The 26,366-nt window shown below is 29.1% G+C and overlaps 1 protein-coding gene across 12 annotated transcripts in view; it reads right to left on the minus strand.

The window, feature by feature from the left end:
• Positions 1-26,366, minus strand: part of by (focal adhesion protein tensin) — a 752,581-nt gene that overhangs the window by 310,191 nt on the left and 416,024 nt on the right. For all 12 annotated transcript variants that reach the window (XM_075355561.1, XM_075355571.1, XM_075355563.1 and 9 more), the window contains one exon: positions 20,872-20,916. In XM_075355561.1, the coding sequence (XP_075211676.1) occupies positions 20,872-20,916 (45 nt within the window). The remainder of the gene's footprint in view (positions 1-20,871; positions 20,917-26,366) is intronic.

Raw genomic sequence — 26,366 nt, forward strand, 5'->3', positions numbered from 1 at the left:
AAGATAAATTTTGAATATACAAATAATGCGAATTCTCCTAAAATAATTTCTTTTAAAACATTTAATCTAAATATAAAATTCAACTAATACTGAAAAACAACTCCCACGCAACACCCTCTTAATAACTCTATAACCTTTAAGATTTTTTATTCTATATTGACTAAAGAGACAATAAGGATTAAATTAAAAAATTATTATTATTATTTTGTAGTATATACAAAGAATAAAAAGTACTCTTTAAAAAAAAAAAAAAATAGCTTAACTAGAATGGAAAAAACGTTAAAATAAAATATTCCATTTATTCGCTTTTGTAACAATAACTCACACCAGACTTATCTCATCCATTCATGTAGGAATGTTCGTTTTTACATACAAAAAGAGGGTATTGTCTCAAACAACATACATTTGTGTCTATTTCTACTTCACTAAAAGACTGCAAAACCCAGCCATTCAACAACAAAACAAAAATATCCCATTATATTTTTCGTTTACATGAATTGCTTTTTATGTTTCTTTTACGCTACATAGTTGACACAGTTATATCAATTGATATAATTATTGAAGCAGTATACAAATAGATGCGTATCAAAATATTCAGAGATAATTATCAATATATTTAGCTAATAAAAAACATTAAAATCTTCTGCAACAATTGTATAGACGTAATCAAAAATAAATCCGGAAAGAAAAACATAAATAAACAAATAAAAATGTATAATAAATCACTTTTAAGAGTCAAATAAAAAATGTAATATTTCATGAAAATATAATTTTATTGCTGATATTCAAAAAAATTTATAAATAAAAGAGGTAATCTATTGTTACCCTGTGCAAATAAAGCTTGGTAACGATCATGCAGTTATAAATCAAATGACAATAACTTAGAACAAGCATAGTAAATAAAATTGAATACTTTTTAAACATAAATTAAATTTAATTTATAACAAATTTACTTCTTCCAGTGTAAAAAAAAATCCGTTTCGGCACGCCAGAAGGCGGAAGTAGATTTCACCGGTCCTAAGTAGGGGATAAAAAAAATTTCCAACTTGAAGATAAGAAAGACTTCAAATTTACTCATGTAAAATTTTTCACATGTTTAGCATACGACAATCCCCATGTTACAATTCCACAAAAATTTTGGTCATCCCTTTCCGTAAGGGTTGTTCATATCAAAAACTGTTTCAGACAAAAGTTTTAGGTAATGTCTAGAGGACTAACAACCACTTTAAACAGATTCGATACTGTGACGATAAGGGGCTATGATGTTTTTTGTCATCAAAACCCCAATTTTTCCACCCCCTGGGCCAATGGTTGGTGATATCAAAAAAATTTACTTACTTAAATTTTAGGTCATTATCCTAATAGTAGTAGGAACTTTAAAGGAATTCATATTTTACGTAATAAGAAAGTTATAGCGATTTTTATTTTTTTCGAAAAAGCCCCCTATTTCCACCATAATCCGATTTTGGCCGTTAACGAACTCGACCGAGATTTTGATACGAGTTATTTTTAGGGAACAATTTTAAAGTGATTGGCGAAAAATTACGGCAGTTATCGTATCCACAAGAAAGTGAAATATATATATATAAAATTTGAGCTGACGGGTTTTTGTGGCCTGGGGGATGTGAAACGCGAAGATGTCGAAATTTTCCGGAAGTCGAATTAATGGTTCTCATTACAATACGTAACTTTTTAGAAGGGTAAAAAGTTTTGGCTAATTTTTTTTTTGTGTTTTTTCAAGAAATACTGTCAAGAGTAACGGCTATCAAAAAGGTACGATTTTTACAATTTAACTGCAACGGGTAACTTGCGAGATGGATAAAAATTTATCATTAATTTTATAAAACTTAAAACCATTTTTTGTAATCACAGAACATTGGATGGGATTAGCAAAAACTATTTATAGTGGGTTCAAATAAAATTGATGCGAGAAAATATACATGCAAAAAAGTCCCATTAACACCATTTTTGAAACAAGATATAGCCAAGATATATATATATTATATATATATATATATATATATATATATATATATATAAAACGTCATTTTTGGGGGAGGGGGTGAATATTAAATAAAATGTTTGATGATTAATTTGTGATCTTAATAAAAAAAAATTCAACTTTTGTAAAAAAGATATTTTGCTTAAGTGCCACAGTAAATTTATAAATTTTAATACGGCCAAAATAACACATCACTTTTCCAACTTTTGTAAAAATTTAATTCAGTCTTTCCCCCGAATGTAATACCTATTTACAAAGTTTAAAGAAAATCGGTGAACGGGATCTAGACTTATAAGACCTACTACAGGCCAACGTATGTACATACGCAAAAATTAAATGCGACAGAAATTGAATTTTTGAACTTGGAACCATTGACATAAAAATACCTTTTTTCAAAGATTATTTACAATTTATTTAAATTTATTTTTTTGTGTCTAAACACTATATAACAACTATAAAATCTAACACTACATATCTAAAAAGTGCATAAAAAATATTCGTACATATTTTTATAATTTTTTTCTTCTCGTTGAAGCTACTAAGATGTACTGTACTAGTGCTCCGGTAGATTCAGGATAACAAAATAAACAAAAAAATAATTTATACAAGCAAATGCCCTAACTCGCTTCATTTTCTCTTCGTCTACCATTCTTTGTTTTCTTTCAACAAATATTTATATCTTAACAACGGATTGAAATTTTTAATGAAATATAATGTACATATTCCCAGCTTCAATTTCTAAAAAAAAATAATTTTGAAAATTGCACCTTTGAATATTCCAAAATGGGGGCGTATAAAACTGTTTAATAATTAATAGTTCCATAAATTTTAATTTTATCGAATTTTAAGCCTTTTATTCTGAACAAAATGAACTTCATTTATTAATCGGTTGATAGGCAGTTGAAATTACGCTGAAATTAATAAAACTGATAGAAAATTATGCAGTCTGACAATTTTCTGCCAATTTTTATTTCTTTCACTAAATGAATTACTAAATATTTATTATTAATTTTTATTATTAGTAATAATATAACACGCAACAGACAACCTTTCTTTCTTTTTCCAGTTTAGCCTCCGGTAACTACCGTTTAGATAACTCTTCAGAGGATGAATATGGATGATATGTATGAGTGTAAATGAAGTGTATAGTCTGGTACATTCTCAGTTCGACCATTCCTGAGATGTGTGGTTAATTGAAACCCAACCACCAAAGAACACCGGTATCCACGATCTAGTATTCAAATCCGTGTAAAAATAACTGGCTTTACTAGGACTTGAACGCTGTAACTCAGACAACCTATAATACCTATTATGTTACGGTCATTTGGGTTTAATAAAGAGACGGGCTTAAAGAAATTACAGTGTAAGAATTTAAAAATCAATAATTATTAAAAATCATACATAATGTGCTATCCATATTATAGCGTAATAACTCACCGTCATTAGACATGTTAAATAAAATGATTAACCCTATTAGAGATTGTATCAATTATAAAAATCCAAACGTTAAATAAAATAAAATTGTATCTGTAACAGCCTTATCGCTTAAAAAACAGAATAATACATCATTACGTGGATGATATATAGTTATATATTAGCGAAAGAAAAAGATATAACTTTTTGTTTCCTTGTGTAAATAAAGCTAGGTAACGATCATGCAGTTATAAATCAAATGACAATAACTGAGAACAAGCAGAGTAAATAAAAGATAATTAATATCTCTTCTAACAAACCTAATGAATAATATCAAATAACAAACAATATTAAGACATTAAATTCCAGGGCATATTTTATGATAATACAGTAATATTTCTTTTCTATATTATAGCTAACAGAACAGAAAAAAGAACTAAGGAAGCAATACTTATTCCAACGTAACGAAGATGGTTATAAATAAGTATGATTTAATTTCTCATATAAATCTTTTCTTACGTCACACTCAGTAAAATAAGGGAAAAACTGAAGCATAAGTGGTTGAGACCAGTCTTGTGTAAGCGCTTTTCTAAGTTATAAACAAAACAAAAAGATTAAGAATTCTTATACAAGTCGTTACATCATTAATTTAACTTACATAATTTTGATAAAAAAAAACTTCTTTTTTCTGATATACTTCAAGAAACAGGTAAAGACTGTTTGTTTATTATTAAATAAAAAAAAAAAAAGCTAACGAATTCGTCGCTGAACTTTACCAGAGTTTACATAGAGCGTACCACTTTCTCTAGTTCATTGATTAATTCGAGTGAAATTAGGACGCGGTTTCCGGACTGCATGCACTGGCACTCAGGTGGCCCATACCAGTCTGAGTTTTATCTTTTTATTAACAGTGGCGCTGAAATCAATTGATAGAGCGCCCCTAAATAAATTTAGTATCTTGTAATCAGTATTTCTTCTTTTTAGTTTTATGTTTTGATTGTATTTTTATTCTTCATAAATATTAATATGAAGTCAATGTTAACGTACAGTAGTACGTTAAAAACGTTACAGTAATCTCGCGCACGACATAAATATTACTTCTAGAAACACGATTGTTCTAAAAATTCCGCTATTCTGTCTCGAAATTTTCAGGACATTCGAATACTTATATAAAAACTTTGAAACCACACTGCCATCATTCAATTAATAGGCAACAGAGAAGTATTAAATATTTATTAGTGTGCTAATCATATGTATATATATGCACCCATACACACAGTGATACAAAAAAATGAATACACACTTTGAACTGTCATAGAACATCTATTTTCCTACCTAATACGTTAAAATTTTGGGAAAAGTAAGGCTACAGTCCAATTTGAAAATATGTGAACTTTCTGATCAAACTAAATGTTCCAAATGGTGGTTAAAGTAAATGTTCAAAATGGTGGCCTTCAGCAGCGATATATTTCTGAGTACCGAGTCACGATTGAATCCGAAGCTTGCACTAAAGTGTCCAATGAGATTTATGCGAATACCTCTTGGATCTCATCCAAAAGTGTATCCAGGTTACATGGTTTACTACGGTACACTTCATCTTTTACTGTATGAAAAAATCGAGCAGCGTAAGGTCTGGAGAGTGTGCAGGAAGCTCTTTCTTTCTTTTTCCTGTTTAACCTCCGGTAAATACCTTGAGGATGGTATGAGTGTAAATGAAGTGTGGTCTTGTACAGTCTCAGTTCGACCATTCCTGAGATGTGTGGTTAATTGAAACTCAACCACCAAAGAACACCGGTATCCACGATCTAGTATTCAAATCCGTATATGCCAGTATGACTGAGTCCTTCGAATATTAAGCATCATAAGGTAAACGCTTTGAACAACATTATTTGAAAAAGAGTTTTTTAAATTTATTTAAACATATATTATATATATAGAAACAAAAAATATTCAGATTCAAATAAGTCACTAAGCAAATAACAGACATAAATATAAATACGCAGATAAAATACCCAAATCATATACATTCCGTATTATTAGTTTCCAGGTAAAAACAGCCATTTTTACAATATTATGATATTATTACGATTTGATTATTGATATTCTTATGAAATCAAAGAAAAAATGGGGACTAAAACCATTTGGCTATATTATTATGTTTTTTAATTGCATTTCGCATAGAAGGCGAAACGCTATGTTATTTTGTTTTTTGATTTGAAGTAATATCACTGCAAAATAGTTGTTTTTACCTGAAGAATTATAATACAGAATATCTGTGATCTAAATATTTTATCTGCGTATTTATAATTATGTCTGTTATTTGCGTAATGACCTATTTGGATCTAAATATTTTGTGTTATGTTATTTTACTATCAACCGAAAAGTTAACATTTATTATATAGACAGAGTATTCCAGAAAATGAAATAAACATCGGGAAACAGATACGTTTTCCGTTATTTGTATGGGTCGTATTCTAGGGTGTTTCTGGGAACATCCCAGGACGTATTCGCCGAACTTATATTTATTTAAGTTACATATTTATATAGCCTATGATACTCCCGGTAACGTAAGGATTTCAACGCGGGGTCATACATCTAAATCGGTTATCTGTTGAACTGCTACGGTAGAACAAACTTACACACACCCAATAAACATTAGACTCCTTTCTGGACAGTTGTATAAGAAGAAGAAATAATAAAATTTTAACGAATAAATAGTTTCTTGAAACAGTATAAAAAAAAAGAATTTCGAACAGAAGTTTTAGAAAATGATTAAAAAGTAAAAAAAATATAGTGTTGTTTTAATTAATAATATAAAATACAAAAGAAAAAGTTTTAGTTTTGAAAGTAATTATCTTTTCCGGTTTAAACTAATATAAATAATTCATAAAACGTACAATTAAATAACTTAGTATAAAAATCATGATCAAAATAGTTGGAATATTGGGAATACAGTTTTCCTTTTAGGTATTAATATGAACAATTTTTAATTTACGGTAAGGAATCAAATGGATTGCGTACGTTACATTTCAAGTGAAACTTAATTACCACAAAACATTGTAAATTGTGTCTAGATGGTTTGAATTTTAAAAAAAAGTTTCTCTATTTTTATTATTACTTTTTACAGCAATTCCTAAATTAGATATCTATAAGCGAGGTCACGAAAAAAAGGCTTTATCTAAACCAGCAATATTTTTTGTCAGGTCGACGACTGCAATAATCCTGTCATTTTAAATCAGATACTAAGGAATACAGTTAAAAGATTCATAAAAACAATCGTAAAAATTATTAAAGATACTATAATAACAATGCTTGTTGTTTTCAATCTTTAAAAATAACGTCATATACTAAAGAAACTAACTTAAATTTCAGATGGAAACGTAACTAAATAAATTAAATAACGCATTAAGATAACAAACAAATCCATGTAAAAAGTACATTAACACGATAATGAACCATAATTTTTAAATTTAGTTTCAAAGTTTGACCTGCTTTCAGCAATTTACGTTATTATAGTAGTTTTATTACATACAAGAGACCAGAGTATAAAAATTTTAAACCATTTTTATGTACAATCTTGGAGTACTTTATTTCAATTGTTTTATTTTTTAAATTGAGTCACAGTCTTAAAAACACGACTAATGTAGTTTATGACATTCGTCAAAACGAATGAAAGAAGAAAAAAACAACGTAAAAAACATCTAATACCGTTTCTAAATTTAAAACTTTTATATATCCTTCCATTTTTGTAAGTTCTGACGATAAACTTTATGCCTTTTCTTTCTTTGGACTGATTTCAAATTATTTCTATTTTAAGAATTCTTAACCGAACAAATAATAACTAAAGAAGCAGCTGCTCCACCCGAAGATATATAAAAGAAAGGTAATATAAATTCAGATTGGTTTCAGTTTTGTGGTTACGTGATAAATACATTCATTTCAATCATTTATATATTTATTTACATAACTCTTTTTTAATAATAGAAAACAGTAGTAGAAATTTAATGAAAATAATAACAGTTAATATAACTAGGCTATGCCGAATGCAACTTTCATAATTTTACATAGTAACAGCGATCACTAAAATGCAAATTTTCAAAACTGAATTTCTCAAATCCTTTTCATAGATCAAAATTTAATGTTTATGGTATAAAACAAAATTTTATTTTAGAATTTAATTTTAGTTCTTGAAAGCAATTTTCAAAAAATTATTCAAAATTAATTGCTGAAGCCAAATTCTGAATTTCTAATAAACGTTTTTTTTTTTTTAAGTAAAATATATTTATACTATACGAAATTCTTTTCAATTTGTTTTATGAAGTCACCTTTAAATTCGAAGACTGTACCGTGGGAATATGAAATGCAAATGTTTTAGGGTATGAAAAATATCTTTTAATCGGGATTCAAATCCAAATGAAAGACGGAGGCTCCATTTCTGTAGTTGGCGTCGTTTTAATTTAAGCTAGTACATGAAGGCATTTAAAAAAATAAATTATTAAAAAAAATCATTTTTTTAAAACAAAAAAAAATCACAAAATCAAACATTTTAGTATATTGATCAAAATAGAATTAATGTGTAATATTGAGTTCTTACCACAAAAATAAATGGAAAAATAATTAAATTACATCTAAAAAAAGTGATAACGAGTAACATACTTTCGTAGCCAAACACAACTTCACCTGTTAAAGTATTCTAAGAGTGGTTCAATCCCTAAAAAAACAAGTACTTTTTATTATTTTAAATAAGTTTAATTTCTAGTGATATGACTTTAAGGCATTTGTTGTGGCTAAACCTAAAATTGCCCCCCGCAATAAAAAACGTTCAAACGTAACAAAAATTTTCGCAAGTACTAAACATTAATAACTTCGCAGTGCGTAATTAAATAGATATTCAAAAACTCGATGAATGGTAAAAATAAATTGAACTAAATGATTAAAATTATTACCACACGAACATCAGATCTTCTAAACTCATCATAGATTTACGATGGGTTATAACGACAAAAGTGAATCCGGCATAAGACCAACGTAATTAAAAAAAAAAAATTTTTAAATATATATACATACATATACTGTTTTCTCCGACTAGATTTCTAGCTATTGCCGAGTCTGGTTGTTGTTTGTTTGTTTGTTTGTGTGTGAATCAATTACCGCTACCGGCCCTCCAGACCTTTTTTTCTTTTTTTTTGGTGTTTGTGGGCGAAAAAAGGCCTAGGCGTTATCATCGCCCGGTAGCTATTAGTAAAAGGGTAAAATAACTCCAAAATAACTATACAAGGCGTAAACGTAATACCTACGACACAACTAATGTCTGGGCATGGCTCATTTGGGTATTACTTGCATAGATTTGGCAAAAGGTTATCGCCTATATGTATCTACTGTAACAAAGTAGACGATGTTGAACATACAATCTTCGATTGTCGCAAATGGTCCCAGTACAGAAACGAAATGGCAGCAAACAACTTAACAGCTGAAAATCTGGTCGGGTGGTTATTGGTCAATGAAGCAAACTGGGACTGGTTTGCGAATTTCGCAAGAAATATCCTCAGGATAAAAGAAGAAGAATCAAGACGCCAGGGGTTATAAGGGCCCAATTGTAGGGAAGGGAGGACAGCCCTGCTCCGGAGGGCCCGTATGTTCAGGTATGCGGGTTCCTGTGATGGGGTGGGGACTCCTGGAGCAGACTGTATGGGAAAATGTAAAGACCGAGTCCCTGCCGGCGGTGTTGGTCCCGGGGGCGCTTCGGTGCTTTCTGGGGCTGGCACCGTCGGTTTGAGGCGGGGCATAAAGACCGAGACCCGGTTCCCTGCGGGGGGGGGGGACGGCATAGCCGGACCTCGTCTCTTCCGTGGGGGATTTGAGGCAGGCGCTAAAAAAGATCCGGAACCGGGGGGGGGGCTAAACTGCGGTGTCGGGTGTAAAACCTGTGGGCGGGGGACGCCCCCTTAGAGTCAAATGGACATGTTCCTGGGCCGAGTATACTTAAATGAATGTCCGGCGGAATGTAGGGGAAAAAAACGGAATACAAATCATATAATAAAAATTTATTAAAACAAGCTAAGAAGGCAAAATAAAACTCAAAACTAATACCACAGACAAAGTTGATAAAATATAAAAGTTAAAATAATAGATTAAAGAAAGTATATAAAACTTACCTAACTCCGATGGGTTGTGCAAAAATCCCCTCCCCGGACAGTAAAATTAAATACTTAGAACCAAAAATCAAATTGAAAATAAAAGGTTAAAATTATTAGAAAAACTGTCCTTACAGAAAAGTATATATGAGCATATTAAATCCGTTGCAGTAACCCGGTACTATGCAAAAAGAGAAACACCCGTTCAAAATCCCGCTATCGTCGCACATGACATCACGGATGTTTCTGGATATATTAAACTGAAGACGCAACGCCGCATAACATATGCAGTCCACGAGAATGTGGTGCACAGTCATGCGGCAGTTGCATCGTGTGCACAGGGGTGGGTCCAGACCTCCAGACCTAACGTAGCTGCAACATGTATGTGTATATACATATAAAACAATTTGTCCTCACTCATTGACGCACAGCCAATAACGCCAGATCTATAAACTTCAAAGACAGGAGATAAGCATTCACAAAGAAGGGATTTTACAAAATCCATCCCCCTAAGGTGTGAAAAGGGGTTACCTAAGGGAACCCCCTTAAGTAACCCACAAATTTGTGACCTACAAATGGGATTATTAGTTTTCTCCCAGTTGCCATGGTAACAAAAATAATGAAGTAAAATGATTAACTTTTTTTTCTTTAATGGATATCTTTTATTATTTAGTAGGACCGTATCAGAGCTTCTACGTCAAGAACGAGGGAAAATGTTGGAGGAAAGCGAGCTTTTCAGGCTTTAATTGTTATATTTTTCTCACAACCTTGAGGATAACGTACACAACAGGGGTCCAAGGGGTGGTGTTCCTTTCCCGTATAGTATGTATATATATATGTAAAGCATAAAAGATAGAAGTAAAATAATTAAATAATAATTGAACAGACAAGCCGTAAACACATTAAAATAGCAGTTCAAACAGTGCCAATTTTCTTATTGCCGATTTCCTTTTTAACAATACAATTACGTTTCGTTGCGTTTTCGTTTAACAAAACAGTCAAGTTAACTTTCTTTTTAACAATAACCAATTTACACAGTAAAAAAAGACAGCACATACACGCATACGCGAATAAATATGAAACATCGACGTTATCAGAGACTCATATGAAAGCACACTGAAAACCACGATTATTTACCAAATATAAATTCACTGAAAAAAAAAGTAAAATCAACTAAGCTAGATCAATGTAGAGAGCCAGCTTACCCTGAACAAATATAATGTTTCTATTCAATTTACGTATTAAATTGTGAAATTTTAAAATTATTTATTTTGAAACACCACAAAATGAAAAGTTTCAATAGTAAATATTTAAAATTTTTTCATTCATTTTCTAAACTAGGAAATAGCATCCCACGTCCATGGCTTCGCTCACCATACATACAACAAGCATATAAAACATTAAAATCTAGAAATGGTTTTATAGTAATTATTTGTGGGCTTTTGCTCTCAAGAGTTATCACTATTCACAACTTACCGTAAAATACAAATTAATTTGAATGAATAACAACTTTTCAGTTGTTAAATATGTAAAATGGTAGGCATTAACTTTAATTATATTATCAAACTAATTTGTTTTTATACACATTACGATAATTCTGATGTGGAGACCACATGACTTCCTTGTACTCCTATTAAATTACATATACATTTTTTTTTTTTTTAAAAAAAGAGGAAAAGTGCATAATATTTTATTTAATTAATAACTTTCAGAAGTTTTTTTTTTGTTATTATTTAATTATTATTTATTGTAATTTTTTTTTTACAATCGCAGGTTAATAATTATTAAATATTACTTTTATTTATTAATTATTAAAGTAACAAATTTTTTTTAAACATATTTCAGTAACTTATTTCCTGAAATTAACTAGAAATGATTACAGTTAGTATTACTATTTTATTTTTTTTAAACACAAGAATGTTGACTCTTGAACTTCAACGTAAAAATAATCAGAATTACTTTCGTGCAATATTGGAAAACGATATCAAGAAGAAAAAAACCCGCTAATCTAAGTACAGCATAATACCGCAATAAAGGTACAATGACGAGACATTGATGGTGCCGAAGACTTTTATGAAGAAACAATGGCAGAGATATTATCAAAGGTCTTCCTGGATTATGGAAGACGAAGGAAGAAGTCTGAACAATCAATGAGGTAAAACAATTGAGGGCAAAGGTTAATCTCATGGAATAGCAATAATGAAGAAACGTGTGACTAAATCGTGATTTCTTGTGACAAGACTTGCCAGTCAATTTATTTTATACAGCTACGGGAATATAATTAGCAATTACAACTTAGGTAGTATCCTAGTTATTGAAGTATACTTTTTTTTCTTATAAGAAATAATAATAATAAATAAATGTATAAAAAATTATCTGTCAACCATTGAATACACGAAAGTATAATTCAGTATCAAAAACATAAATTTAAAAAATTCTTGCGCAGAACTGCGTAAAAAAAAACAAGATTTTTCTACAATACTAATTTGTATAATTTTTTTTTATAAGGTTTTGCGCAAAAATTTACATAACATAAATTAAATGAGAGAACTAAAAGACGTATTTCTAGGTAGATTTCATAAGAAATCTACCTATTAGACTTCCGGAAAATTTCGACATATCTTCGCGTTTCACATATTCCAGACCCCAAAACCACCCGTCAGCTCAAAGGATAATATATATATATATTCACTTTCTTGTAGACACGATAACTGCCGTAATTTAGCACCATCAGTTTGAAATTGTTCCCTAAAAAAACTCGATCCAAAATCACGGACGAGTTCGTTAACGGCAAAAATCGGAGCATGGGGGTGGAAATGGGGTGGCTTTTTCGAAAAAAAATTGTTATAACCTTTTTATTAAGTAAAATATTGAATTTGTTTGAAGTTCCTACGATTCTTTGGATAAGGGCCTAAAACTTATATAATTAAAGTTTTTTGATATCACCAACCATTGACCCAGGAAGTGGAAAAAAAATGGGTTTTCAGACAAAAAAAACCCTACCTATGTTAATAGGCACAGTATCGAATCTGTTTAAAGTGGTCGTTTGTTCTCTAAACAGGTAAACTTTTATTTGAAACATTTTTTGATATAACTAACCCTTACGCAAAAGATGACCAAAACCATAAAACAAACAGAAAAAACAAAATATCGCTTTAAATTTCTTATTAAATAATATATCGAATTCAATGATAGTTCTTACTATTCTTTGGATAAGGGTTTAAAATTTATCTAAGTTTTTTGATAAAACCAACCATTTGCCCAGAGGGTAGATAAAATGGGTTTTGAAGACAAAATAAAACCATACCTACCTTAATAGGTACAATATCGAATCGGTTTAAAGGGGTCATTTTATGCCTCTTAAAATTACCTAAAACTTTTGTCTGAAACAATTTTTGATATGACTAACCCTTACGGCAAGGGATAAGCAAGATGTTACTGGAATTGTAAGATAGAGCTTGTCGAATGCTAAATATGTGAATCATTTTTTCACATGCAACCATTTGAATTTTTTTTTAACTTTAAAGTAGAAATTTTTTTATCCTCTCCTTAGCACCGGTGTAATCTATTTTTTCAACATTTTTTTAAAATTTAAATTGATTTTTTAATAATTATTAATCTCTGATTGCAAAAAGTTGTATAATAAATAATAATTCAACAATAACAATAAAAAAAATGATAAAAATAAAAAATTATTAATGAAATTAAATTTTATGTACTTTTCACTTAAAAAAAAAGAAGGAAATAAAGTCGGATTCGAACCGATTGTACCTTCCCTTTGTAAGATCCAAATTTTTCATTAATTAAAATTTTAGTTAGCTCTAAATTTGTAACCAATGAAAATAAGTACTTCTTATGATTTATCGTTCAAAAACTCTCAATGAGGACTTATGACTGCAGTTTAGAAAAACTCCAAAATCCAATTTGGATTTTGGTCTCTTTTGGACAAGTAGTTTGCAATCAAAAGAGGGGTGAACAAATAGATGTTACAACAGTCCTAAATTCAAAATTTCAACATTCTACGCCTAATCGTTTTTAAGTTATACGATCGCACATATGTACGTACACACGTCACGCCGAATATAGTCAAAATGGATTCAGGAGAATGATCAAATGGAAATTTCCACTGAAATCTGAAAACCGAAATTGTTCGCGATCATAATACTTACTTTACTTCGTACAAGGATGTAAAAATCAATATTTATAACTAACTGTTAATTATTTTAATTGGTCCCAAATTATTTTTATTGTCGATATATTACAAAATAGAATTACAAACGAGTGTTTCGGTCTAGATATAAATAATATTAATTTGCTATTTAATTAAATTATCTATTTAAAAATTATTAAATATTTTAAAAATTATTATTTCATTTAAAAATATCTCTTTATATTTAAATGACTTGAAAATGTCGTGATATTTAATAATTAAATGTGCGATGTTTACTCTAATATAAACAAGGTCATAGATTTATATGAACTTTCATTCAAAATCAGTAACAGATCTTTAATAATTAACGGTAAGTTATTGTTTTTATTTTTACATAAAATATCTACTTTTCAAATCGAATGACTTATCCAATTTTAAGGGGTTGTAAATGGGTAAAACCCCAAATTATAAAATAGTTTATTTCATTATATTTTTGGACAATCTAATGTTTAAGGTAGATTTCTTAAGAAAGCCCCAGAACCCCAAAATCACCTTCAGCTCAAAAGTTTCTACATATATATATATATACATAGTTTATTTTATTTATTTTTTTTTTTTTTCACTTTCTTGTGGACACGATAACTGCCGTAATTTTGCGCTAATCACTTTCAAATTGCTCCTTAAAAATAACTCGTCAGAAAATCTCGGTAGAGTTCGTTAATGGCCAAAATCGGACCATGGAAATGGAAATTGAGGGGGGGAGGCTTTTTCGAAAAAACAAAATATCGCTATAACTTTCTTATTAAGCAAAATATTGAATTTGTTTAAAGTTCCTACTATTCGTTAAATAAGGACCTAAGACACATTTCAGTAAAGGTTTTTGATATCAGCAACCATTGGCCCAAGAAGTTGAAAAAATGGGGTTTGAAGACAAAAACCATCATACTTCCCGTAATAGGCACAGTATTGAATCGGTTTAAAGTGGTTGTTAGTTCTCTAAACATTACCTAAAACCTTTGTTTAAACAATTTTTTATGACCAACCCTTACGGCAAGGGATGACCAAAATTTTGCTGGAATTGTAAGAAAATCGGCTTGTCATATGCTAAACATGTGAAACTATTTCCACATGCAACCATTGTCGTATTGAGTAAATTTGATGTTTTTCTTAATTTTACGGTAGAAATATTTTTCATCCCCTACTTAGCACAGGTGAAATCTACCTCCCCGCCTTCCAACGGGCCGAAAGGGATTTTTTTTTAATATTAAAATATATTTTCTGTTTATAATTAAATTATTATAAATGTAATTCGATGAAATAATTAAAAGTAAAGAGAAAGACCCTACACACAAGCATCAAATTTAAACTCGCTCACCCCTGTAACTCACTGTATAAGCGCGTATGAAAAATACACACAGTCAGAACATAAATTGTTATGTTGTCCGTTGTCAACCTTAAATTGAGCGTAACTGAGAAACGACTCAACTAATCTTCATCAAATTTTCATATGCACAACCTCAGATACACTACTACAGCATATTTAATTGATCAGGTAATTTATGAGATTTTCGAGCCACAATTTTTATAAATAGGCCTCTATATATAAGAATGTATATACATAAGAAAATAAAATTTTAAGTGAAAGGTATTTTCGTACTCCTCATCCCTCAGGACGTAAAGAAAACTCAATTTGACCCAAAATTCAACGGGGCAAAAGTAATATCGTACTTTTCTTAGAAAACTTGGTAAAAAAAAAACTTATAAGATGAACTTGGTTTATGTAACTTTCAAAATTCGAATTAAGTTTAAAATTTTCGCTTCAGTCACAAATTTTATGATCTTATCTCTAAAATTATAAACTGCTTTTCACTGCAAAATTTTACGAGTGTTACTTTTTTCAACAAAAGATAAAGATGAATATTTTCTTGTTAAATAAAATGTGATTTAGTATTGAATATATAGAAAAGGTAAAAATATGTTTTGACTAAATGAAGAAAAGTAACTATAAATCTTAAACAGAAATGGTGAATTTTTCGATTTCTTATCCAAAACTTCCTATCCAACAAAAGCTCTTATTTATTAGTAAAAAGCACCTTTTATTTATCAAATAACTACTTGTATTCAATAAAGTAAATTTTCACATTAACGATACCATATAGTTGATCATAAATGTGACTAAATAAACATAAAATATCCTTGAATAATAAACAAAGTTTTCCTATTTTGTCATAGAGCCTACGCAGCATGTTACTAACACATTACTAAGTTTTGGTGTATATTCTACCTAAATACAAAACAAGAATAGAATTAGAAATATTTTAAAAAAAATTTAATTATATGTTTTAGAAGAATAAACATTAATTTTTTTTTTTTAATTTTAAAAAGATATTAATTTTTTCAACAAAACCGCCGCAACCAATAATATGTATCAAAAAACGTTAATGTACATAGATAGAAATGTTTTTTCATCAAAACATTCGGTAGGTAAAATAAAATAATACTGCTTCCGGCTTTGAAATGTTATATTCCGACCTAATATATATATATAATATATATTCCGACCTAATATATATATTCCGACTTAATCAAACGTATACCATGTCAATGTTTTCATTTTAATTGATTCTACAAAATTAATCGAAAATTTTCACCACAACTCTTCTTTTACACAACTGCGAACAAAAATGTTTTAAAACCTCACGATAATTTAATACGGTTAATTTATGGCTTAATTTAATTTGGTTAATATTTTAACATTAAATAAAAAGTAATTAAAAAATTACGTAATTTTTTTGAAAATTAAGTTAAATTATTAAAACTTTTATTGAATTAAGATACATATATTTCAATAAATAGCTATTACATCTATCAATGGCACTTATTAGTTTGAATCATCTTTGAATTAAAGAAATTATAAAAATAATGGCGAATTTAATTATTTTTATGTAATTAGATTCTTGATAATTCACTAATTTTTATTAATTTCAATCATTACATATTACTTCGATTAAATTTTATTAAATATGAACCGGGAAATTTTAATTAAGTAGTTTGATACAACCCCTGATTGATTCAACACGGTCCATGTGTAATTCAAACAGCACAGAAGCCCATTACATTAAAATAACGTGCGTTTCAAAATGATTATCGGGGTTTTAAAGCTATGTAATATTTCTGGAGTTTCATGTACATCAACTAATTATACATGAAATGAAAGATAAACTCAAACATGTTTAGCTTTGCACAAGCTCTAAAGCCTACAGACTATGGTTTGCATGGTAGCATCACAAATAAAATGATGCACCGTGACGATGAAGTTTTTCTTTATCGTGTCGTTATCAGTAACGCATCAACATTTCATATTAATGGAAAGGTAACCACACATAAAATGCATATCTGGGGATCAGAAAATCCTCACGAAATATTTCAGTGTAAACGAGACTCCCCAAAACTGTGTTTTTTGTGCCGTATCCCGACGGCAAGTTTACGGGCTGTTCCTTTTCATGGAAGCAAGAGTATTTGGAATGAACCGATTTTGATGACAACTATGGTTCTTTTCTAAACTGCAATACGAACCACAGAACTTTATTTGGCAACAAGATGGTGCGCCTCCTCACTGGTATAACCCTGTACGTGATCCGTTGAATGAAATTCTCTCCGACCACTGGATAAGTCGCCGGGGACCAAATGACAGGGCTTATTTGCCGTAGCTTCCACGTTCGTCCGATCTGAAACCGTGCGATTTTTTTCTTTGGGGCTTTAAAAAGAATTCAAGTCTATGTCCCACCGCTACCAGCTGACCTACCCGACTTGAGACACAGGATCGAAGCAGCTGTTGTATCAATTACTCCAGACTTGCTGATTAAAGTACGGGTTGAACTCTCCTATCGGCTGGATGTCTGCCGTTTGACGAATGGTGCTCAAATTTAACATGATATGAAAAACTGTTGAGTTGCTCCTTTATTTCTTGTACAAACCATTAATATACGGAAAACTTAATAAATATTACACATCTTTAAAATCCCGATATTCATTTTGAAAAGCACAGTAACGGTATATTAGTCTATATGTATTGATAATAGCATTTTAGTAAATCTTTTCATAATAGTTTAAAATCATTAACATTCTTAATGGAACAACTAGTTCCGCCCAGTGGGAGAATATTATTAATAGGTTACCATACACTCGTATAATTAAGTTTCGTGTTCAGTTAACATCTAGCGTAAACCAGATATATTTGTCTTTCAAACCGTCAACGATTCTTCTTTTTCTGGGGTGAATCTGCCAGCAATTAAGTATATCTAAGATTCCATTCGTTGAGCACAGAATTTACTCTTTCTTAAGAAGATGACCTTGAACATCTTTCAAGTCATCCTTTCTCGACTTCCCGTTTTTGATAAAATGTTTTCTTAACATCATTATATTTTAGGATGTGACCCTATCTTTAAATTTAAATACTTTCACCCTAAATCAAATTTTGACAGACGATTTGGACATGCGAAAGGTTTGTGCGAAATTGGTGCCGAAAAACCTCACAATGAATCAGGACAATCAAACGTGTGCGTTGATATTCTTGAGGATTGACAATGACCAAGAATTATTCAATTCAAGTGATGAATCCTGAATATTTGAGTACGATCCTGAAACAAAAGGGCAAAGCGAGAGTGGCACACTCTGTCATCTCCTCGACCGAAAAAATGTCGAATGAGCAAATAAAAGATCAAAACCATGCTGATTCGCTTTTTTGACAGTAGGGATATCGTGCATAAAGTTCCTCCAGGACAAACTGTCAAACAAGTGTTTTACAATGATGTCCTTGAAAGGCTCAGATAAAGAGTGATTCACGTGAGACCAAACATTGCAGACAAGTGGATACTTCAGCATGACAATGCCCCGTGTCACACGGCCATTTCCATCAGGGAATTTTTTACCTCAAAACGTATTCCTACGGTTCCTCAACCCCCCTATTCACCTGATTTGAACCCTTGTGACTTTTTCCTTTTCCCGAAATTGAAACATGTCTTAAAAGGACGTCATTTTGGAACTCTGGAGAACATTCAAAATACTGTGACCGACAAGTTAAATCCCTACCAGTTCAAGCCTTCCAGCGCTGCTACCAGGAGTGGGAATAACTACTCCGCCGGTGTCTAGCTGCCCAAGGGAACTACTTTGAAGGGCAAAATATTGTTGTTTGTGAAAAATAAAAACTTTAGTAAGGAAAAAGTTAGTCTCATTACTTTTCTCACACACCTCGTACTTAGGAATACAAGGACAATATAATTCTCTGGATGCTGCGTAAGAACTGGGACTTTTTTTACCCATACAAAAAACGATACAGAATGCGTCAAAGCATAGTATTTCAAAACGCATTTTATTTTTAATCAACCAAATTCAAACAGATGTGGGTAATAAAATAGATTACTGTATTTAAAATAACAATTTTCTCAATTTATTTAAATAAAAATTGGTGGGTTAAGGAAGAAATTGTTCTCAGGCGAATCTGGGAAGCTTTTCAACCCTATTGAGAATAAACGTGTAATAATTTTCATTCAGACTATATATCGATAGATTTGATTAAAATATTTTTTAACAAAATCAAAAGTAAATGTTCCCGATTATTTTTACTCAGGTTGCATTTAAAAGCGATTTAAAGGATAGATTATCCTGAGCTTAACCTATTTTCCAGTGTCACTGAGTTAAAACTTCTAATTTTTAAGGGAAAAGATCGTAAGACAAGTAGGAAGTATTTCCACTTAAAAATACTTCTAATTCCTGTAAGTGATAAAAACAGATAAAATTATGCAGCATGGATTATCAATGAAGATAGCGGACATCGAATTGCAATTTTATGTTTGGCAGGGCTCCTTCTGTAATGTATTTTATAAAGCCTACACTTTCTCAGAACTTAATGTTATAACGAAGGAGTTTTTCTCAAAAAGGTCTGTTTACTCGCTTTTAAAAAGTGTTTTCTCCTCAATATCACTCCAAAGATTTCTATATACTGAGATTAACATATTCTACTGATTTAAATAAAATAACAGAAGGTTCGGCGCGAATTATATTTTATTAACACATACTATAAAAAACATAAATCTGTCTGATAACTAAGACTTCAACTAAAATAATATTTCTTAATTTTGAGAGTAACATTTAATGAATTTGACCTAACTGAATAATTTTACCGAAACAACATACTGTGTTTGTCCCTGTAGGCAAAAACAATGATCATAAAATACTGAATGCTCTATACTTGTTAAATAAACACTTTACTTACTTAATCCATTTAGCAATAGCGTACTTTCACGAAACATTTAACTACAATTTATAGCAACATTATATTCTAAAACAGTATAAAGTACAATTCTGTACTGAAACATATTAACTTATCACGAACTGAACACGTAACATAAATATTACATACAAACAACGTAATTTTTATGACGAAAATACCGTACAATGAAACTGTATCATGTTACTGAACGGAGGGTTTAATATTTTCCTTCTTGAGTAAACAATTATATATTTATATCTACTCGCAATATTTAAAATAAAAAATTTAATAATTGTATGATATATATATATATATATATATATATATATATATATATATATATATATATATATAAATACAACTATAAAGGTAAGTAATCGAATGATCTTCACGAAAAGAGAAAGAAAAAAAACAAGTTCTTAGAAATTACACTGATCTACTGATTTCAGTAAGGAACGAGGAACTTTTCTTTTAATACTTATTTTTGCCAGAAGGTACAAACATTAAATGTAGAGAAACAAGTAAACAATATGACTAGTTTGATATAGAAGACTGAACAGTTCATATCTTAACAGTTTTCTGTTTACACTGCCTTAGGATATTGAACATCGACACAGTAAAAGTGAGTTTTATCCAGTTATAAGTTAACATTATTAGGATTAAAATTTTGTTCGAATCAATAACAAATAATATTCAAACAATGAACTAAAGTAAAAAGTAATATATTAAATAAAAATAAATTCGAAATACTAAACGGGAATAAAACATGAAAATATTTCAGGATTTCGTAAAATTAATTAAAATCTGATAAATAAATAAAAATAAATTAATAGGGAATACACAGTTAATAAATAACGTAATATTAAAAACAATTAAAAAATTTAATTAAAAAATAACATACCTGCTTTTGTTTCACGGGGGCTCGAGTAAGAGCATCGTTCGTATGCTGTAAAGAAGAAAAAAACAATTATTAATCATAAAAAAATGTTTTTAAATAGATACAAATTTATATCAATAAACATAAAACAATTATCTACAAAAAAATTCCTGTAACTAATTAAAAAGATTTAACAACAAAATCTTTAGCTAAATATAATGTGTTCCATTTGAAATTCCCTACTTTTATTTAACTTTATCTCCCAAAATATTACACATACCAACATGGAACAGGAAATTAATTAAGGCCTGTCTTATCAGGTTATAACAAAAAATCACATCACTTCCAAAAAGAATGAGGAAACAAACAAGATGAGGAAAAGTCTCAACCTGAAGGAGGCAGTGCGGGGGGCTCATATTGTTGGAAGAGGATATTAGTATGCCTATGCTCAATTTATGGGAACGCAAACTGTTCCAACATGTCAAGATTCCTGGTAGGTGGATTGGAAGAGTTGTTCAATTCCTGGCCACCCAGATCGCCCGACATAACCCCTCTGGACTACTTCTGGGATTATGTCATAGATTGGGTGTATACGACAAAAGCAGCAAACATCTACGAGTTGAGCAAGAGGTTTCGGATCGCCATTTCAACCACCAAACTAGAAATTCTTCAACGAACATGGCAAAAAATTGACTGGATATTCTTCGTGTGACTAATGGGAAACATGTGGCAGTGATGTGATATAGTATGATTTTTGTAATAACTTGATAAGACAGGCTTTAATTTAATTTTTATATCATGTCGATACATGCAATAATTTCGCAGATATAGTTAAATAAAGATAGGCATTTCAAATGGGACACTCTGCATTATATACGATAACATAATCGGTTGATACTAGTTATTGGAAGTAGTGTCTGATATACTCTCTCTTAAAATTAACAGTTTCAGTGAAATTTTCCATAATTAGAATAAGACACAAGTCTTATTCAATTAATTAACAAATTTATAATTAAAATTTTAAAAAAGTAATGCAATTTTGGAAAAGAATCCCGTAAAAATATAATTTCCTACTTAAATATAATTATTATTAAAAACCTGACTCCATGCAATAAATGGATTGTTTTATTAATCCTTTTTAAAGACATTTAATACCATTATCAAAATACAGAAATTTGATTAATTTCTGTATATTCTTTATATTACTTATAAAATGATCCGTTTTAATAACCCTAAATTAATGTAACATTAAATGCAATATGAATTATATCGTAGGGGAGAACGGTAGAACATCATAACGGATGGTGTGGCTACAACCAACGGTCACAAGTTTGAATCAGTCATACCTCCCCACTTCTCCATACCTTATTAGTATGCATACCTTAAAATTACGAAGGGTAGCAAACGAAACTAAGACTAATATCTGCAACTGTATTTGACCCTACCTTCATTTTTTAAATACTGTACGAGACCCTTCACCCTTTCTAAATTTAAAAAGAATTAAAAAAACTGTTAAAAAGTACAGGCCTTATCGCTTTAATCAATAAAGTTTCTGACAGAATAGAAAATACGAAAGAAAAGAAAACAGAAACCATTTTTCACAAGAGGGAATTGAACTCCCCCCCAAAAAAATCTTTTTTTAGAAATTTTAAAAAGTTTATTAAAAAATAAGTTTCTGAACATTATAAGGACTTTAACTTTTGTTCCTAAAAAAAAAATGTATATACAACCCAATGTAAAGGAGAAAATTCCAGAAAACTGCCTAGATCTAAGAAGGGATGTCGCTACTAGACGTAATTTAAAATCTAATATATTTTTTATATCACCCTCTAATATATATAAACATATATGATTTCATACAAATCATATCACAGACTTTCAACAAATTGAACAATAATCCTTAAATTAAGAAAATCTATCATTACCTGAAATAGACTGAAAAATAAAACCTTACAACATAAATTAACATAAAAAGTGGGCAACTGAATTTTATAAACATGCACAACACAAATAAATTGTATTTATTTATATCTGACACGTTTATATTCGTAAATTTAAATTGCAAAGCATTCGTTTAATTATTTTTTTCTTGTACACAAAGTTTATTTTTCCTTAAAATACATCTTCCATTATAAATACGAGTATTTAAAAGATATTTTCAGCTACATCAAACAAATTAAATATAAGCTAATGTAGTTTATAAAATAGTTAAGTGATGCATTAACATCTTTCTAAGTTGAAATTAAATAAATCCATTAAAAACAGAATGCAAAAGAAAATCATTCTCGTCTTTGTTGTATTGTTTTTAATTAATGAACATATTAAACACAGTTAATTATCGATTATAAAAAAAAGAACAACACAAATCTACGAAATTTCCATTTTCCTTCAATATAGATAAATAGTTAAAAAGAGTTATCAAAAAGACTTAAAGCAAAGAATGTTTAAAAGAAATCAACATGCAATCACACAAAGAACATCTTTTAATATAAAATTAGCTACAATCAAAGAAAAATTAAATTTTTTAAGAACGTCTGCTATACGTAGAATAAAAATAGAAAAGTTAAAGAAAACAGTACAGTATTTTAAGCAAAATTTCATATCGGTTAAGGAGTATTATATAAATCATATTAATTATCAACACTTAATTACATTTAAGATACATCCGCATTAAAATAATTGCGCAAGATGAAGTAATTAACAAGATGATGAAATTACAGAGAACGTTTAGATTATAAATTTAACTAAAATCTGATCTTAATGCGCGTACGCAAGCGTTAAGAAAGCGCACGCGGGCAAACATCCCTTCCTGCAAAAACTATCAATTTTTTATGAATATTAAAAACGTGATAAGTAAAGTATGTCTGATCCATTTACATGACCATTTCCGAAAAATTCATTCCCATGTCGAAATTTTCTTAACGGCCATATTGAACTATATGTTAGTATAATTTTAAAATTTTATAATTTTTAATTATAATTTTTTAATTTTTATAATTTTAAGTTTTCAGATTCTAAAAAATATTTAAATAAAGAAAAAATTATAGCAAGTTTTTTTTTTTAAATTAATAGTATAATCGATTAAACATGCATTAAAAGATTAATTAGAAAATAGAAATACGAACACATGTGCAGATAGCAGCTTTTAGTAGAGTGGGACGTCGAACTTGCTCCTTTTCCAGATGAAGTGCTGTATGCCATACAGTAAATGCTATTCTATGTAGATGAAGGATAAATTCATCCAGAAAAATAGGAAGAGTAGCCTCTTCACCATTTGTTCCAGTCTGATTGTCCAGTCTGGATAAATGCTGACTGTTATCCGTACCCATTATTGTATGTATTAATATTAAATTATTATTTTAATAATTGATTGTCTAATATAATGATTGTAATAACATTATTAATAGTAGAACTAATGAATGAAGTTAAATAATTGACCTGAAAATTAATCGTTAATTTATTATTAAAATAATAAAAAAAAAATAATGTAAAAAATTTATTATATGGTAATTGTAATTTTAAGAAATCTCGCAAAGTGTAATTTAACAATTTTTTTTTTAATACTCATATATAGATTACGCTTAAGAAATTTTCTTAAGTAAAGTTTTGAAAAACACTTTTCTGTATTTTACATCAGGGATCAAAAAAAAAAACTGTAAACATATCTTGATAGATCTATATATGAAGTAGTATGTACGAACAATTGACAATTTAGAAGTTATATTTATTAATATTTAAAAGAAATTATATGTTTCTAAATTTAGTTTTTACTTTCCCGACGAATATAGCTAGGATATTAAAAGGGTAATAGATAACGAACGAAGTACTATGTATAAAATTTAACAATTTTTTTTTTAAATATTTAAACCGAAGGAAAATACAAAAGAACGAAATCTATACATTTCAATTTTAAAAGATGAGGGTTGATTTTTTTTTAGTTTTTTATTTATTTATATATGCATTGTAGGTAATAAATTTTCTCTAAAAGCAGTTTTTCTCCAAAATACTTCAGAAAAATCGAAATCTTTTTTCATAATATCCTCAAACCCTTAACGAATTTTGAAAAAAATATTAATATGATCAACGCCTCTTATATAGAAATATATCAACCAACAAATTTGAAGAAACTCGGTTTAGTCAATCCTTAGATATAAGAATAAAAGCAGTGCATCTCATATATATATATATATATATATATATATATATATACGCACGTACAAACATACATATGTTTCTTTGGTCTAGATGAACAAATAGGACCATAAAACGTAAACATTTGCAAAACTCACCCCATTTTTGACGTGTTCATCATGCTTTTCTCTTTGATAGAAAGCTAACCATTTTAATATCATAGCTATATTCGTCGGGAAAGTAAAAACTGAATTTAGAAACATATAATTTCTTGTAAATACTAATAAATATAAATTCTAAATTTTCAAATAAAAACAACTACAAATTTTTAAAAAATCCAATCCAATTCTATAACACAATAAAGCTTTATTGTAGATAACGAAAAGACATGTCTGTATTTGGAATTAAACATAAGGACTCTACATATTCATCCATATACATCCAATACTTATACATATACATCCAATGATTATCATATTATTTAATATTAATAGTCAAAAATTAAACGTGAATAAAAAAATTATTTTAGACAATTAACAGATTATAATTATGCTCAAGTAAAAAACTATAATAATTACAACTCTCCTTTCTGTATTTCGACAAAACTAAGAAAGAAATTGGTTAATTTTGTTTCTGCTGCAAAAAGGTACATAGCAACTAAGACAATTACGAAGATTTATAATGAGGAAAAATTATTTTTAATAATTATATAGAAGAAAAAAAACAAGGACATATCTTTAACATATAAACATTACATATGAAGAGAAAAAATTTCCACCTTACATAAAATAAAAATAATATTAAATAATTAATAATAAAGTTCAAAATATAAGTAAATTATATTTTATTTAATTATATTAATTAAAAAATAATAAAAAATAAATAGAAATAATTATAAAATTAATAACCTATTTAAACTAGGAGACAGCGACAAAACAACAATATTCATAAAACAGACATATAACTCAATGGATAGAAAGAAATAGAAAGAAAACATAAGAGGTATTGAAGGTGGAAAAACAAACAAAAAATCATAGATATCGAGATCTTTAAACTTTAAATAGAAAAGAAAACCAGTTGATAAATGAATTCCAAAATCCGGAAGCCTTGATAAATACTATGAATTAAAATACTGAGACTGGAATTAAAAAAAAAAACTATAGAAACGTATGAATCTGAAATGTACATCAGTAAACAAATACGATTTATCACTTAAATAAATCCAAAACCCGGTAAGATTATATAATAAATGTAGTTGGAAACAAAATATGCACTGTGGTTTGAAAAAAAAAGACAAAGAGAGACTGAAGCGTAAAGTTTCATTTCGTGATTATATCACGATTTAATATCAATAAAAATAAAAATTTATAAACGTGAATAAAACTGCT

Source organism: Lycorma delicatula, chromosome 2 (assembly GCF_047948215.1).
Source record: "Lycorma delicatula isolate Av1 chromosome 2, ASM4794821v1, whole genome shotgun sequence".
NCBI classification, from domain to species: domain Eukaryota; kingdom Metazoa; phylum Arthropoda; class Insecta; order Hemiptera; family Fulgoridae; genus Lycorma; species Lycorma delicatula.